We start from the raw sequence: 17890 nt of genomic DNA on the forward strand, positions 1-17890 counted from the left end.
CTGCCCCTCCGGAGCCCAGGCGGAGCGGGGGAGGTTGGACGGGCGGGCGCTCCGGTATCCCCGCGGGGGAAATAGGAGGAGAAGTGGCTATTGCTGTCGGGCGGAAAGCATCTCTCCCCCCCTGCCAGGCAGCGTGACCTGCCGCTGCCTCCGTCACTTACACGTTGGTTTGAAAAAAACACATCTAACTGCTCTACTAGAAAACAAACCAAGACACAGCTATTTAAAACACACAGGAGATTGCTGCTGGAAATTGCCTACAGACAGCCGGCCCGTTGAAAGTGCCGTTTCATTTAGGGCTCCTGCCGTAACCATTAGCACTCAGAACGACACCAAGAAACAGAGTGAATGGGACAAAAGAGGGCGGGAGAACACAACTGACCGTCCTGACGCTCCTCAGTCTATCCAACCTATAGTGGCTGCCGAGCAAGCAGATGCCACGCCAGCCGTCTTCTTTCTACTTCAGCTGATAACAAAATGTTTCTTAGTCATGAATTTTGGCAACAGATTTGACCACACACAATAGAACAGTGTTCTAAGAAAATCCATCTATTCTTTCTTAAAAGGAAAGACCGGCTCAGCTCTTTAACTCTGCCTTCTGACTGCAGAGCTGGAAGTAAGCAGACTGGTGGTGTGGGCTTCTGCAGCTCTGAGGCTCAAAGGTGCTCACACCACCGGCAGCTTCTGGTTTCCTTTACTGACTGTTACATCGAGGGATTTTTAGTGCACCTGCTTTCTCTTCCCTCTCCCTGACCTATACATGAAAGTACAGGCATGACAAAAAGAAGTGCCATTATTAAAGTAGATACAGTTCGAGAGGCTGAATGAATTTCTGTCTTCACTGCAGTAGGAATACTTTCCCAGTTTTAAATGGGGCTGGAATCTAGCACACTGGAATGAAACACAAATCAATACACTGAACAGGTACATTTTCAGCCATCACTCCAGAACCTCTCCTGGCATGCAGAAAGCAGAGCTGCCTTACCAGTGTTTTGCAAAGTATTGTTGGTATGTGTGTGTGTGTGAGAGAGAGTGAGAGAAAACTGCAACGATTTCAAGATTTAAGGTCTGAGAAAACTTAAGACTATTCCAAATCTCTTAAACACAACCCTGGCACTGATCTCAGCAGCCATGTCCAGTCTTCCTGAGCCAAATACAGGTAATGAACAAACACATCACCTCCTTTTTCAAAGTCACGATTAAGAATGAGTTATTTCTCACTGAAATTTGCCTCTGGTCTATTTTAGCTATTGGTTGGTGCTCTCAAAAGATTAGATGGGCAAGTAGCATGTTTTTCAGTACTTACCAGAGTAGTCTCATACAGCACCATTACAACTGCTGTAGGTTACAGGGACTTAGAATTAGTGTGAAATATCCTGTCATTTATTTCAAAGGCAGAATTCACATTCTTTTGGCAGCTCTTCAAAGTACCACCCAAAGGAATAACACTTTCTCAAGAATAAATTGCAAGGATCACAATAATGAGTTGTGAAATGAAGAGTGAGGTAGGTTTTCAAATATTTTTTATCTTACTCTGATATTCACAGGATCTGACAGAAACCGATTTCCAGCAGATATATTTCTCTGCTTATTTGCACACCTGTGCTTAAGAGTTATTTTCCCTGGTATTTAAAGCCAAGGGGAAAAAAAAGACTTATGCCACTGCCGTTAATCCCTAACAACTCAGTACTTTGATTCCTTTGACACAATGTTGATATGACCATTAGTTAACTAGTGCTAGTAAAAGGACATTTTATACTGCCGTCAAGTAAGGGATAAGGCTGGATCTACCTACTGCAGTTTCCAACTGCTGCAGTATATTACAGTTTATGTAGTTATATTTTTTATTTCTTCCCATTCAAAAGTATTTACAGCTTTTAATTTGGAATTGTTCAACATACCTTTGGATCCCCAGAACTTCTACAGGAGTTGATTACTTGACCACCTGAATACCAGTAGGAAAAATATTTGTCTCTCCAACATGTGCTTTTGCCCTATTGACAGAAATAGTACAAGGGTCTGAGCACATACAGCTGTTAACTGTCACTGAAAATTTAATATAAAAGAGAACACTGAAATCCACACAGCATAGAAATTGTTTTTACATTCTCAGCTGTGATTCTGCACAAGGGGATTGCAGGATTTTATGCACTTTTATTGCTAGAAATCATATACCTGCAGAAATTAACTATTATATGTATTTCTCAAGTATCCTTAAAAACTTGTCTTGGAGAATAGGAGCTTGGACTTTAATCACAAAAACTTTGCTTTATGTACAAACACCAAAGCACTCTGCTGCTACACAGAAGACAGGAATAAGCAAATCAAGCAGTCATTTGTCACGACGTCAAACTCCAAGAGACACATACCAGCTGAAGTACTCAAGCACATACTAGCACATCATCTCCTACTGGGGGGCAGCTCACAAGATTTCTCTCATGCTTTATTGAAGAAAATCTTCAAGTCAGATAAAGGGAATTATCAAACTACATCATTAGACACTTTGCACCATGTACTAGGCCTGCAAACGTAGCCTGTGACTGTACTTTATTTTGCATCTTCTAACTCCAAATAAAAATTGTGAGCTAATTGAAGGTGGGATCCAAGGTGTCTAAATGACCAGACTCTTGATGTGTCTTTGGGTCTGTTAGCCTGGCCAGGCAATCGCACTTCAACACCATAGTGAGTACTTACATGTCATCCTCCAGATAGAATGACTTTCACCTCAAGTTACCTCTTTGTAAAGTCTCTGTTCACATAAGTTTCTGATATTTGTAGAGGGCTCTGAAGAGAAAACCTGGATCTTTCAGTTCTAGTGCAAATTTTGGGACTACATGATTCAAATGTAGACATGAATCAATGTATCAGTGCAGCTGTTCCTCAGCAGTACACTGTGTAAAGTGAGATTGATCACTCAGTACCTAGAGATCTTACATGAGAAACTTCTGCATATGCAGGGAGTCTGGAAAAAAGCTTGAAAACAAATTGTATCAGACATCACACAGTTAAACACCATCTTCAGACTAAAAACATGCAGTAAAACATGAGTGAAATGAGGACACCACATACAAAATCATGTCATACACTAAAAACACCAACAACTACTAAATGGCATGAGCTCTGTTGAAGGTAAAAACAAACTCCAAACAATGCAGTGAAGAGCTGTGTGGCATTAAACCACACAGCACAGAAAGGAGTTTTGGAAGAATCAGTCTAACCCACTTTTGGTGGGACATTAGTACACTATGTATGTGCTATAAATAAAATACAAAATATTGACATTTTTCTCTGCAGGAAAGACACTTAAGTTTGTGGTCTTTTTCCATTTATGGTATTTACATGAGAAAGCCCAAGTGCTGGCTAGCCTCTGCATTAGGAATATTACTGTGTAGATTTGCTTGGAGAGCTTTTTTCCTTCTTTTGAGGTTTCCCATTTAAGAGCTCTTTAGGGCTACTAGCTCTGATACCAAAGAAGTTCAAAGGACATATTTATCTGTTTTAAATCATATATTGATTTTTGCACTTGGAACATGTTAACTCAAACCTTTTATTAAGGTTAGGCCCTCAATGCAACACACTATATATAAATAATTTGCATGTGGAATCATTTCATGGGAAGATACAGAGCAAGGACACCAAAACTCCTGCACTTTTTAAAATAATTTTTTTGAAGCAATGTTCATCATCTACTTTTACTGAAGAAAGGTAAGATTGAAACAAGACATATAGCTGGTATGTCACCATCATCTATAATTTGCATACTTAACAAAAAATGAATGTGGCTACTGGTAGACATTTAGAGCCTATCAACTTAGACAATTGCATGAAAGGGATGCAGGGGAATAATTCTTTAAAAGTAGATTTCTCCTGAAGTTGGACAAGGGACCATGTTTTCCCTCCCAAAGTTTAACACTTCTCATTACACGTACAAGGGATCAAATCTCACCTGAAATTTCACCCATGTACCTAGCAACAAGCATCCCAAGGACTGATCCCTGGCACAGGGGCCAGCTTGCAAGTAACAGATTACATCCATGTTATTTACCTTCTGAACTCCATAGCAGGTTGATCAGATACAAAGTGCCCACCAGAAATGGTACCTTGCCAGCTCCTGAATTGAGCACAGACCAAAATCCATGCCAGCAACTGTTGTTAAAACATACAACTGTACAGATGACTGAGCTACAGTGTCCAGAAAATTTCCTGGCACTACCAAGTCTAGTGACACAGATGTAGTGTGACAGGCTTAACATTAAGCCTTTAATGTACTCATTTTGGTCACAGTCAAAAATGCGATTCACCCTTTTTTAACTACCTATTTTAGGATGAAACAATCTCTAAGTGAGCTTTTGTCACTATAATTCTGACTAAAAGAGGTAACTGACATCTCACAGTGTTATGGCTATTAAAGCAAGAGCAAAGCATGGATTTTATGACATTTAGCCTTGGAAGTGTGTTAAATATGGTACTAACAAATCTGAAGCATGGTCTTTGCAAAGGAACACATTTTACATGTTTTCTTGTCAAGTGTTTTTCTTCTCGATGATCCAACATAAAAAAAGGTTGAAAAAAAAGCACACTGAATTTTATATAAGCTTGTAACAGTCACAGTCCTCATGAAAAACCCCAGAGTTAAAGTAATTTTTGTTGCCCCTTTTTTTCTCTCACCACCAAGATGAAGATGTTGTAGTATGATAATGCCCTGAATAACCTTTGTGTAATATTTCTGTAGAATAACTGAGACTTCAAGGTAGTCAAGAATAATGTAAGCCAAAAAGTTGTGCAAACAGGCAGAATTTGAATTGCAAAATGAGCATGCACAGCAACAATCATCAACAGAAGTTTCTTTGGAGTTGGAAGGCGTTTGAAGAATGGATGTGTGGATTTCCAATCCCTCCACCACGAATTTACTGTGTATCAGTACATTCAAGATTAAGTTGTGGGGATAATTAACACAGACACATTTCTGTTAAGATCTGAGCAGTAGTCTTCCGAGACATTGAAATCCTGGAAATTATGACATTTCCTCAGTATGCACATAGGTGGCACAATTGTGTATTTTATAATTTTGCTCTTGACATAACTTTAGTTTCATTTAGCTCCTTCAGGTTTCCATGTGCATTTAAGATTAGCTCAAGATACAAATTACAAGTCTTCCATTAATGCTAATCTCTAAACCATTATACTAATTCTTAAAAATAGTGCCTCACAGTTTAAAGGGCTTCATCTGACGATTATTATTGAAACAGGGTAACTGAATTTTGCACTTATTTTAATATCAGGATGTTGTGAAGTACTAGGTCATTCACAGATGTAGTACAATGTAGTAACTTCCCTTTCCAATACTTATTTCTCAGTCTTTGAAAATTAGTTTACTGAATTTTTTTTCAATTTGCCTTTTCTGTCAATTCAATTACATTAAATCAAGTGAATTAAATTATATTACAAATATTGGCAGTTCAGTATAGTATATAAGCATAGTAGCATATTGTACACAATACTCTTGAGTAAATCTAGACTTTTTTTTGTTCTGTTTTGTACAACTCTCACTGATCTGTCCAAGAGCAAGTCCTTACTTTCATACCCTTTTTCTCCCACTCTAGCAATTGAAGTCACCACTTTTGCTCAAGGCATACCAGATGCAGAGAACACAGCTCATGTTCTGCTTGGGCTTCTGATGTTTCAAATTTATTGGAAATATTCTTCCCAAACAGATAAGCAATTCAGGATTATCTATGATTTTAGAAGCTATAAGTGATCTTTTTTAAAATAGGAGATTTAACATGTCTTCTGCAAATTCTAAGAGCAATGTACTGGGAATCACTTATTTGTTCACTTGATACATTATCTACTTGACATGTTTGCAGTCTAGTTTGTTACTTAAGAACATGAACAAGGAAGATTTTCTGCCACCTAGTCACACCTCAACTCCAAACAGAGTCCATGGTCCTTAAGGACCTACCAGAGGTAAGTACTGACCACCTTCCTGACGCAAGGTACAAAACTACAGGGGCAAGTGGCAAAAAGGAGGACTCTTTCTGTACAGAAGGTACAGAAATTACATGAGGGAATTAGCAACTGGAGCTGGCAGTCATTGAAAGTAACGGAACAAAGGCAGCTGCTTAGGAGCACTGAGGAAACAGAAAACAAGGGCTGGATCAGTAAATACTCACTATACACTGGTAAACTACAGGCCAAGAAAAAATTACTTGGAGAAAAATTAAGAGCAGAGAAATGCTGAAGCGAACAGTAAGTAAGTACTGTTCAGGGAACAAGCTGAATCTTAGATAAATGAATAATTCAAAGTTTCATGATTCTCTTATCCAGGTCCAAAAAATAATATGGTAAAGAAGGAAATCCAGACCATCACCCATGTGGATTTTACATTATTGGATTATCATATTTTGAAGAACTGAGGAAAACGATTCTTTAAATTCAACTTCAGAGGATAAAAACTATTTATAGATTCAGCATAAATGACAACCTTCTATAATTAGTTGGCAGACACAATGACCTACAGTTCTTCAAGATCTTAATGTGTTTTTACTTTTTAAAACCAAAATGCAACGCCCCCAATACACACATACACATATCAACCTTATTGCATCACTTCTGAAGAGGACATTTGCAGTTTATCAGTAGTTTCATTTGTTAAGATCAAATGAGGTGAAAGGCACCAATAGAACATTCTTTAAAGAGAACCAGACTAGTAGCTTATCTTAGTTAAACATACTGTCACACGGGAGAACAAACTACTTTTATTTGGAAGGCCAGCATGTGGCTGTACTACATAAAAGATTGAAAAAGAGTCGTAGATAAAACTCTGCAAATAACTTTGTCCTTGTGTACCCTCTAGTGGCTGTCGAGGTTGTGCTAGCATCACAGCAACTAAGCAGGCAATTTCCTTAACCACACAGAATCAGTGTTTCCCTCTGCAATAGCTCTTTTAAATAGATGGAGATTTGTGAAATCATGGTTCTGAGCAGGCAAAATTATGTATTAATTGAAGTTTCAATTTTACAAAAAATTCTGCCTTGTTAGTTGAATGAAGTGAACCCAATTTTTCCACTTAAAGTGCCAAGATACATGAAGCTATTCACATAGCAAGCACTCAGGGTACATGCCTGTGTAACTGTGGCATCCGTGCATGCTTCACATAAACTGTAGCAATGTCAGGAAGTTAAGTTGGGTACTACTCTTCCAGAAGTCCTGTGAAGTGGAAAAAAAACAGATGCACAGGTTGCAGAGACTGTGTAAGAGCCACTTACGCATGAAATACCAGCTCAAGACTGTTGTAGAAACATGCTTTAAATTAGAACTGTCTGTTTTGACTGTACATGCTAAAGAACTGGATTATGTCAGGGACAAAAACTGTCATTCAGCATAAGAACATTCTGCAAGCAAACAACTAACCTATAATTTAGTTCTATGTAAACAAATGTAGAAGACTGTAAAACAGACATTTGAAATAAACCCACTAAAAATCTCCACTCCTCACACCCAAACTCTTCAATAAATAAAAGCAAAGGTCAGCACCCTAGCCGAGGTACCAAGTGCACTCCATAATAGAAAAAACCTCAGATCAATCCTCAGTGCTATGATTTAGCAAAAGAATACAAATTGCATTTTGCTCTTTACTGGAAGTCAAGAAGAGAATATATAGTTTTTAGCACCTCATATCTACTTCTTCATAAACTCTAGATGCTAGTTGCATCATTCAGCTAAAGATGCAAGTCATTAAACAGCGTCAGAAGAAACAACATGAAAACTGCTGAAGTGTTGAGCCTTTAACAAATCACTATAAAATTTCTGCAGGAGGGAAGTATTGTGAGGCCTCTCATGATGCTGTGCCATTATAAACGAGGTACACACATTACCAACACCATGAAGGCAAAGGGTGGAGTATTTAGACTAGATACAAATTCCTATATATTACAAGAAAAAAAAAATCAAAATATGATCTTGAAATGATATAATGCCCATTCAAAATGAAGATTTCACAAAGAAGAGGATGCACACCACAGATGCACAACACATCAGAAGTAAACCGAATCCCAGGCTACATGTACAACAGACATTACTTTTAATAAAAAGGTTCTCTTATATTCAGTACAGCACAGAGACAGAGCTGTCCAGTCAGTCCTGCAGACAACTGAAGTAGTTTCCCTTCAGATACAGCAATTAAATAGCCAGCAGCAAGAGCACTGGCTCTACTCCTCATGGCAGATGCAGATGTTTTTTCTGCACCCCAAACATACATCAGAAAAAATGCATGCGATTGTATAGCTTATGCTATTCACCTGCATCACATGTTCATAGGCAACAATGCAAAAAAATGTGTGTGTTTACAGCTTGTTAGTCCTTTCTCCATTTTTGAAGAGAATACCTGAACAACTGTGTTGCCAGTTATTCATCCCCATGCCTGAGTTTTGCAATAATGCAGTACAAGCTTGCCATCACTTCCGAAACACTGTAAGAAAAACAAACAAAAACCAGTTGTTACAATTATTCATGGGCTAGCATGCACATGAAGCAAACCAAAGAGCCTTCCCATTAGATAAACGTGTCATAGAATACTGTCATGACAAAGTCCCCCACTAAAATAAGAGGCATGACAACACACTGTACATTGAAGGAAGGCATTTCCAGAGACTGCATGAAGTCACATCTCTTTGGATCACATTCACACAGATCTGTGAATATCAGATACACTACACCAAATGCAAGATATTGCTGCTAGGAGCAGTAACAAATTCCAAGTGCCCGAGAGGTGCTGACAAATCCTGCTAAATACATTTGGAAAGGATATTTAAGATGGAAGTTACCTCATAGAGAGTCCCCACTTCTTGGTCTGGAGATGGAGCAAAAGATTGGTTTACATATATGAACTGCAAGAAAACAAGAGAAAAGAGATGGAGATCTCACACGGATCTCACTCGGAGCACGGAAGAATCATTCTGCAGTCAAAAGTTCTGTTATAATCTTAAAATCTGTAACAGAATATGATCAGCTACTATCTTCATTTCAGGGGGGGGGGGGGGGGGGGGGGAAACATGAACACAAGGAGTCACCTCTGTCTGGCCAGCCAGACCAAGTCAAAGTAAGCATGCTGACTTCCTTTTTCTGCAAGCTGACCCTTTATCTGGTGCAGCAGCACAAAGTGAACTCACTGGTTTAGCTCTTACTCTTATTTCAACCAAAACCACTCACACTGTTCCAGATTTGCTCAGTTAGCATGGCCATCACAGAAATTAGAAGCATCTTGTTCTATTTTCACGTATGTCTCACTCCCTGCTCCAAAAAATGCATTTAAATGGAGGTAATCCACAGTGACAAAAGGACATGCCTTGGGATCTGCCCTGTGAGGCAGATGTGGTTACTGTGTTATCATGCGTTATTTCCAAAGAAAAGATATATAATTCCTAAGGCTTTGCTCTTGAACTATAGCCTTAGGCTTCAGCCACACGGGAAGGCTATGTGCTCCTATTTTTGTTTTTGCCCTGAGATAATGAGATGATAATCATTGAATCAAACTGTTGAGAATGTCTCTAGTTAATATGATACTTCATCATTCATCTTTGATATTAAACCCCAGAAAAGCAGACCCTCATGTTTCCCAAGTGAGTAAGATTCCTGGCCCGAGTACATTTATGCCTATATATACATACATATGCCTATACATATATATGCCTATACATATATATATACACATGTAAATTCTATTCCAAACCAGGAACAGAATGAATTCAGTTTTACTAGTTGACTGCTTTAATGAGTCTATCTTTAACTGTACAAATTAAATAAAAACTTTGGACTGTATGGATGTTGAGAATTCACTGCAGAACAAAATCAGTGCAACTGTAGTTCCAGCTCTTCCACTGTTACCATAAGGCTACTTTGGCTGGTCACTTCTGAAGGAAGGAACCCATAAATAACACTGGCAACCTGCTGTCCAAGGGCAAACACTTCCCAACTACCCATTCTAAAAGCAAAATCACAGTATGTAATTTTTAATATGACAGTAACCGAACTGTTTTAGAAGTGAGTTCTGAAGGAAACAGACAGATTCAGAAAGCTGATACCAAAAAATCTGGGCTGTTTCTCAAATAGTCTGTCTCTATACCCAATTCTTCCAAGTACACAGCGCCTAGGAATGTTTCCCTGGGATACACAGCTACCCAGAGTGCACACAGCTCTGCCTGGCAGACACCAAGAAATACAGACACTGCAAAAAGCCCAAAGGTCAGTGCTGAGCACACCCACAACGCCCTGCTACAGTTCATTCAGTATTACATCCTGGGGTTTGCTTCGGACAGCTCTCTCCTCCAAGTTTCCTACAGGCATCTGTAGCCTGGATTCCACGAATGCCTTTGCAGGGTTTGACATCGTGGGCCCTGCACCCGCAGACCACCCCTCCCCCCCCGTACCAGCTGTTCGGAAGCCATCAGCTTGAGGAACTTCTTGATGAAGTCCACGAGGCCCTGGATGGTCCGGGTCCGCTCCACCGCCCACTTCTTGGTCCTCATGATGGGGGTGTCACCCACAGCCTTCAGCAGCACATCAACTGCAGGGAGCGGTGCGTCACAACGGGCCCCCCCCGCCACTCATTGGCCCACACCGCCCGCCGCCGCCGCCCGTTGGCCGCCGCGCCTGCCGTCACCGCGCCCAACCGCCCCGGCGGAGGCCTCTCGCCCCATTACTTTTCTTTTTCGCGTCGCCTGCGGGCTCCTCGGTGCCCGGCGACCCAGCCGGAGGTGGGCCCGGTTCGACGGGCCCCGCCGCGGCCCCGTTCTCCGGGGCCTCTTCCCCGCCGTCGCTCCGGCCGCCGCTCTGCGCCGCGGCGGGCGGCCGCTGCTCCTCAGGCTCCGCCATGATACCGCCCCTGCGCGAGCGGCGGGAAGTGACGCCATGAGATGGGAGGCCTGCCCCCCGCGAGACGCTTTTGTCCCTCGGGGGGGAAAACACCGCCTTCCCGTCACGTGACACGCCAGGAGCGTCACGTGCGGCGCGAGCCGTCCCGCCGGCAGCGGCCGCGCCCCGGGTTGGTCACGTGGTGCGCGCGCCCCGCCGGCACCGGCCCGAGAGCGAGCCGTGGCGAGGGAGAGGAAAAGGAAGGGACGGGGACACAGCACAGCTCGCCCGGCCCCCGCCGCCGCCCCACCATGATCAAAGCCATTCTCATCTTCAACAACCACGGCAAGCCGCGGCTCTCCAAGTTCTACCAGCGCTATGTACGGGTGGGCTGGGGCTCGGCGGAGTGGGCGGGGCCCAGGCGATGGCTGGGGTTGTACGCGTGGCCCCTCGGCCCGGCCCGGCCCGGCCCTGTCGGCTGCGCTGGGCCCAGGGCAGCGCCGTGAGGAAGGGGGACGGTGCTGACACCGTGTACACGAGGCTTAGGAGAAAGCCGGTGCTGCTTTCGCTAGGGTTTGCCTTTTAGGAGCTCCGAAGGTGAAGGGGGAGGGAGGGAATCTCGTCCAGCGCCAGGCTTGGCTGCCCTATAGCTGTGGTATATATATAACCCTATAGCTAGGCTCTGCTGTCCGGCTGCGTGTCTCGGTGCTACGGCAGGGCTGGCAGAGCGAGCTCTCAAGGGGAACCTTTTCTTTTGGGAAGTCTTATTGTGCTATAAAATTGCAGTTGACATGAAAGCGTAACGAGCTAGAAAAGAGCGTTCTTTTACGTGGCATAAGGCAAGCAACAAAGCAGCTGTAAAAATGAAGCTTATGAAAATGCGCAGAAAAGCGCTTAATCTGAATGGAAAGAAAATGCAGAGGAAACCCGTGATTTAGTTCGAGGATAAGAGATTTTAAGGTAGTATTTTGGGCATACTTTGTTTCCCGGAAAATATCCTGAGTTCTGCTTGGGCATTAAAGTGCAAGAAAACAGTTGGTATTGAAGTTACGTAAACAAGTAACTTTTTCTAGCAGCACAGTTACTTGGATCTGTGGCCCCTTTCTTGCAGTTCTGGCTATTACGGAACTCCTAGTTCATTAGAAGGGATGCATCTTACTTGTACACCACAGAGCAGAACTGATGACTGTGGCACTTTAGTTTGGTTAGTTTTTGAATTAAAAGAGTGTTACTGATACAGGTCCTTCTGATGTGTGACTGAAGCAGAAAGGGAAGGAGAGGAACAAATGGCCAGAGGATACTGTTTTTTTCTTGTAAAACCATTCTGATCTACTGGTTTCATAACTGGACTTAAATTCTCTATGCTTAAAGTAACATGTTTGTATAAACGGAATGCTTTGAAGTTTTGTGGGTACCAAATTAAGAAACTTTCTGATGCACAGAAACAGGTGCAATTGAATAGATTGGATTTTTATATGTGATTTTAATAACGTAGATTTGTTTGTGGACCTTTTGAAGCTTATGCATTCTTCAGTGTCAATTGAACTGGTACTTGAGGCAAATCTCAGCTTTCTTCTACAAGGCAGTGCATCTCCTGCTTTCTAGAGAGATTGATTTGGCCAGATCTGTGAAAGACGCATTTATTTTTTTCATAATACTAAAACTTACAAAATGGGTCTAATACTTTTAGCTGATACATATATGAGAATGGGAACTGCATAAAATGAAATTAATAATATTTTGGAGTTAGGTTGAGAAATAATAATTTATGGCAGTTAAAATGTAGGTCATCATTTCATCTTTCAGAATATAGACCTATGGCCATAATTTCAAAATTAAAAAGTTTTTGAAGAGCCAGAAGAATTCAGTCTCAGAAGTAGTATTTCTGATCTGCTAAGAATTAAGGTCATGACCTAGGAGAACTTGTTGCTCGTGGTGCCCCTATGTTGTAAGATATTTTTGGAAGTGTTGCATATTGTGGGATTTGTAGCTTCCCTGCTCCCTTCAAGCTTTGGGGATGTTGTTTTACTCTCTGTTTATGGCTAAAAGTATTTTCACAGCATGCCTGTAGCTGTTTGGGCTGTGTTGGTGATACAAAAAAATTCAAGCTACTTCAGAACACTTCTGGTTTACTTAAAAAAAACCTACTTTGAGATTAATTTTTTACAGAAGTTCCTTTAAAACAATCACTTTTCCACGTTTCTCAGCAACACCTTCTTTTGCAACTTATGAATAATGGCTTTTTGTGTTGAAATGACACAAACAGTGCACATCTTATTAACTGGCAGATTTAAGGCTTCTGAAGTAGATAGTTTGAGAGTGCTGACACATTTTGTCTTTTGCAGTCTTGTGTGCTTTGCTTTGTCATTCCTTTTTAGCAAAATGTATTTTCTTCTGCAGAGTGAAGATACACAGCAACAAATTATCAGAGAAACTTTCCATTTAGTATCAAAACGTGATGAAAATGTCTGTAATTTTCTAGAAGGAGGACTGTAAGTATAAAATAAATGCCCAATACTGACTTTCAATTATTATTACTTGTGATGGCAGTACAATTTTTCCACGCTGTAAAATGAATGCCATGACACTTGAGATTTGTTGAGGCACAAGGAACAATGCAATTCTGCACCAAGTGTATATGTTCTTTACTCACTGAAGAATAGCCATATATACCAAAATGTCTCAGGCAATAAAAATATTTTTTCCCTGGTGCTGTAATGGCCACAGTGCCATATCTAGTGCCATTATTGGCACTAGATTCAGGTTCAAAGATGGGGAAGGAGCAGGCAGAGGTTGTTTTGCTATAGTCAAGCTAAAGATTTTTGGTCACAATTTCAGAAGCATTGGCATTTGCCATACCCACTGAATCACAGAATATTCTGGAGGGACTTGCAAGGCCTCTGATGTAAATGGCCCAACCTTGGTGTTTTTAGCAACATGCTCTGACCAGCTGAGCGAAGTCTCTAGAAAATTAAATACTTTGGAGCTGTTCTTTGGCTTGAACTCCTAAAATTTGAGTGGACAGCCATTGATAGCAGGATTCCTCAGCCTTGTTATCAGAATTTTGGCTTGCTGTATGAACTAGGAAGAAAAAAAGTAGATTTTCAATGTAGTAACTACTACAGTTTCAACCAAGATATTTTATTAATAAAGGAAAAGCAAGGTAGGAGGAAAGTGAGGCTTATGTGTTCTGTCTCTGTAAGACACAAAATAATCTTTTTTGGATCATCGTCATTTGTTTTTGGAGGTCATCTTGCTTCAGCTGAAGAAACTCTGAAACGGAGTTGTGTTTTATTTTGAAGTATTTATTAGCCATTAAGAATAAATAGTTAAAAGGCCACCTTCTAGAAAAAAGGGTTAGATTTGATGGAATAAATTCATTATCTCCAGTGTATGACATAGATGTTGTCATAGTCTGTTAAATACTATCTTTATGGGAATTTCTGGGTGCCAAAAATTGGTCTGCTAACACCTAGATTTTCTGTTTGCAGAGTAAGTTAAATGCTTAGCTGTAGCATGTCAGCTGGGATGTCTTTTTTCTTGATCAAAATGATTCCTGATTTTTTTAAATTATTCTTTTCTGACTACTCAACTGGTAATTCTATCATTAGGTTCTTGGAGGTGATCTCAACTTGGAAACATTCTGGCTTGAATTCTGTAAGTGAAAGGTAGAAGACGTTTGGAGCTTTTTAAAAAAACACAGCTGCTTAACAGGAATAAACAGAAAACACAATTCTGGCTTTCCTCCTACTGCTCAGTTACAGGGCTACCATTTCAGTAGTTTTTTAGTTTTTTTGGTTTGTTTTTTTTTCAGGACTGGGTTCACTTTATGGTTTGCAGTTTGTTCAAAGGCCTCAACAGTTTATGTGTACAGCTATGTGTACTTCAAGTATGAAGTATTTGAAAGAATTGGGTAGATAGATCACAAAAGAAGAAACTTCAATTGCCATGTTTTTCCACTGTCCTCTTTGTGGTAGTGTTGTCTGATACATAAGCGTAATTCCTGGTCCTCAGAAATAAAGGGTTCCCCTTCCCTACCCCCATCTCTCCTCTCTGCCAAGCATTAATGCAAAGTGCTTAAGCAGAAGTGACCTAAAGGATCTTTTTTCCTTTAATTTTCTTTTTTCCCCGCTTTAAAAAAAAAAAAAATCTGTGTGTTCTCTCCCTGTGAAAATGACAGAAACTAAAGGGTGGAGTTATGGTGCACCAAATGGGTGATTCAGTTCTAGTACAGAATTAATGAAAAATTGCAATAATCATGGCCATGTAGGTTCAGCCTAAAAACACTTTTGCTTCTGTAGGAGCAGGCCTCCTACAGCTCAGAGCAAATGTCAGTGATCTGATGTAGATCTCCTGTGCTTTATGTGCCTTTTTTTGAAAGGCCATAGCAGAAAAGTGGAAGAACCTACCTCATTAGACCTCTTCTCATTCAGTGCCATGATGATTAGTGAGTCCATAAAAATATAATTGCTTCTGTGACTGTAACATTGCATCATAAACTAATGCTTCAAGTATGGTCCTACTTCTTAAGATATCAAACATTTTGTAGCACAAATGTTATATATTCTTGGTTATTAAATTGATCATAAATCTAATTTTTTGTAATCCAAATGCCAGTCTTCATTAGAAGTTTTTTTTTTTTCTCTTGATGCTCCTCTGAGAAGGTCAGGGAAGGATTCATAGGCATACACTGTTAATCTGTAAAGCAGATTATTCCCGGTGCAGTGCCTGCCTGCTAGCATGGAATGGAAGCACATTTAACACTTCTTTAATACTTTTATGTGATCTGTTCTAATTGATTTTAATTAAAAGGTGCAGAGGGTGATGTAATTTTTATATCCATATGGATAACAATAACTGCTTGTGTGGTAAATGTAAATTTGGTCTGTCTTGTTACTTAGTCTTCCATTGGAATTATATCACAAAATAAAAGTTGTGGTATAGTTAGGTTTGGGAGAGCTCCAGCTGTTAATAATAGGCCTCCTATTAACTGAAATAACTGAGGATTTGCTCATCTTATCCTGAGATGGTAACTAAGCTTTTATTGGTTTTATTTCCTCTTTAGATTAATAGGTGGATCTGATAACAAACTAATTTACCGACACTATGCCACCTTGTATTTTGTCTTCTGTGTGGATTCCTCAGAAAGCGAGCTTGGTATTTTAGACCTTATACAAGTAAGTTCTTTTCACTGCTTTGGTGGTGGTGTTGTTTTTTTGTTTGTTTGGTTTTTGTTTGTTTTGTTTGGTTTTTTAAATCTTAATAACTAATTTATTGTTTAAATAACTTAGAACTTAAATAGTTTGCTTGCCTTTTTTTTTTTTTTTTTTTTTTGGTAATAATTGGAAGGTTGCTTTTATACTGTCAACATACCAAGAAGTGCTGAGTATTATCTTCTGATTGTTTGCAGTCTTCTGGGCTGTCTTTGAAACAGTCATTTCCCAAGTTGCTGGGAAAGTGAGGAAACTATTGGGAGCCTCCCAGACACAAACTATTTTTTGTTTTAGTTTTTCAAGGACCTTTTTTGGCACAGTTAAAACATTTGCTATACAAATGCATAATATGAGAACTTTGATAGGCAATGCTCTGTGTGCAGATATATGTTTATGTAGATTAATATATACACAGACTCACACACACGTGCATGTATATATATATTCACTGTAAATGTATAATGCATAAAAATGTCCAAAACCTCCTTGGATTAAACTTTCCATGTGGCTTATAAACTTTTTGACTGGTATGCCTTAGAAAAAAAGAGCAAATGCTCCCCTAGGTATGTGTTCTGCCCCAGAGGAATTTGGATGGGTGGGGATTGGCCAGCAGAAAGAAGATCCATAAGCCTAGATTCTTTCTTTATCTCAGTAAGAAAGCTCTACAGCACAAATGGTTTAATAAGATCACTGCTTAATAGAACAGAGTGAGGAGATGAATGTAGATGGTAAGTCTTTTACCCCTTCAGGTGCTGGACATGCCACCTTCATGTGGCACCTGGTGGAGCCCAGGTGGGTTTTTCCACAGTGTGCAGGGCAGAGCAGATCCTGTCTATGGAGAGAAGCTCTCCCCTTTTGAATCTTTGAGCTATTGTATAATTTCCTCACAGGAAAATAACTCTTGCTAAAGGATATTTTCAGAACTTCTTGCTGCGGTTTGAGGTCATGGTGAGGCCATGCAAGTTGCATGGTCACCGGTACCACCTGGGAGCTGCCTGCAGGTTCCTCTGTTACAGTGAACTAGCTGAGTTTATCCCTTAGCCAAGGAATTTCTGCATCACAGCACAGGCCTGCAACTATTCGGGTTGTATTACATGGATGACTAACCCCTAAACACGCAACAGTCTCTTAGTCAGAATCAGTACATTCCATTCCTACAGGTCATTTTTGCCAAGAACATCACAGGTTAAAGATTATATTAAGAAGATCCAGTCTGCTTGGCCCAGTAGAGCAGATAGGGCCTGTTCAAGATCACTGACTCCTTAGTTAGATAGAATGTCTTCTGCAAGGTTTCTAGGTGCAATTTCCTTCCAGCTCAGGGACCCATTGGGACCATTGAGTTCAGCTCCTGATCTTGCCCAGGGCACCCCAAGAATCCCACCATGTGCCTTAAAGCATTGTTCAAATGCTTCTTAAACGTAGGCAGGCTTGGTCCTGTGGCCAGTATTTAAATTACTAAATATGTCCCTATCAGCCTAGTAACAAATACCATGTCTGGTAATAGGAACGCTCCTAGGTCAAGAGGCCTCTGACTAAATCAGTGATCTTTTTCAACTTAAAACTTGCAAATAAACAATTTCACTGATGATCATTAGTGAACTCAGATATGGCAAAAAAATAGTTTCACACCATGAAATGATTTATGCCTTTACATTAAATGGATCTCGGTTTTATATATATATATATATATATATATATATAACAGTAAATATAACTTACTTTTAAGACTTCCAAAAGCTTGAACATCAAGAGAATTAATTTAAAATCTGTCCTGAGACATGGGTCTGTATCAGTTGGTTATTTTGCTGTAGAAGCACTATGAGTCT

The 17890-nt window shown here is 40.3% G+C and overlaps 2 protein-coding genes across 8 annotated transcripts in view; one reads left to right on the top strand and one right to left on the bottom strand.

The window, feature by feature from the left end:
- Positions 1-6738: 6738 nt before the first annotated feature.
- On the bottom strand, positions 6739-10872 carry ATG12 (autophagy related 12). Its single transcript, XM_062513659.1, has 5 exons — positions 10701-10872; positions 10428-10564; positions 8826-8888; positions 8387-8470; positions 6739-7209 (listed from the first exon to the last, which is right to left on the bottom strand). Exons 1-4 carry the CDS (start codon positions 10870-10872, stop codon positions 8411-8413), a joined length of 432 nt encoding a protein of 143 aa, XP_062369643.1. The 3' UTR covers positions 6739-7209; positions 8387-8410.
- A 201-nt stretch (positions 10873-11073) lies between these two features.
- The window catches only part of AP3S1 (adaptor related protein complex 3 subunit sigma 1), a 28991-nt gene continuing 22174 nt past the window's right edge, over positions 11074-17890 (top strand). For 6 of the 7 annotated variants that reach the window (XM_062512781.1, XM_062512784.1, XM_062512782.1 and 3 more), the window contains exons 1-3: positions 11074-11231; positions 13252-13343; positions 15917-16028. In XM_062512781.1, coding sequence (XP_062368765.1) covers positions 11163-11231; positions 13252-13343; positions 15917-16028 — 273 coding nt within the window. In that variant the 5' untranslated portion in view covers positions 11074-11162. The remainder of the gene's footprint in view (positions 11232-13251; positions 13344-15916; positions 16029-17890) is intronic. The other variant, XM_062512787.1, reaches the window with a different exon arrangement.

The sequence above is a fragment of the Cinclus cinclus genome, chromosome Z (genome assembly GCF_963662255.1).
Source record: "Cinclus cinclus chromosome Z, bCinCin1.1, whole genome shotgun sequence".
In the NCBI taxonomy this organism is placed as follows: domain Eukaryota; kingdom Metazoa; phylum Chordata; class Aves; order Passeriformes; family Cinclidae; genus Cinclus; species Cinclus cinclus.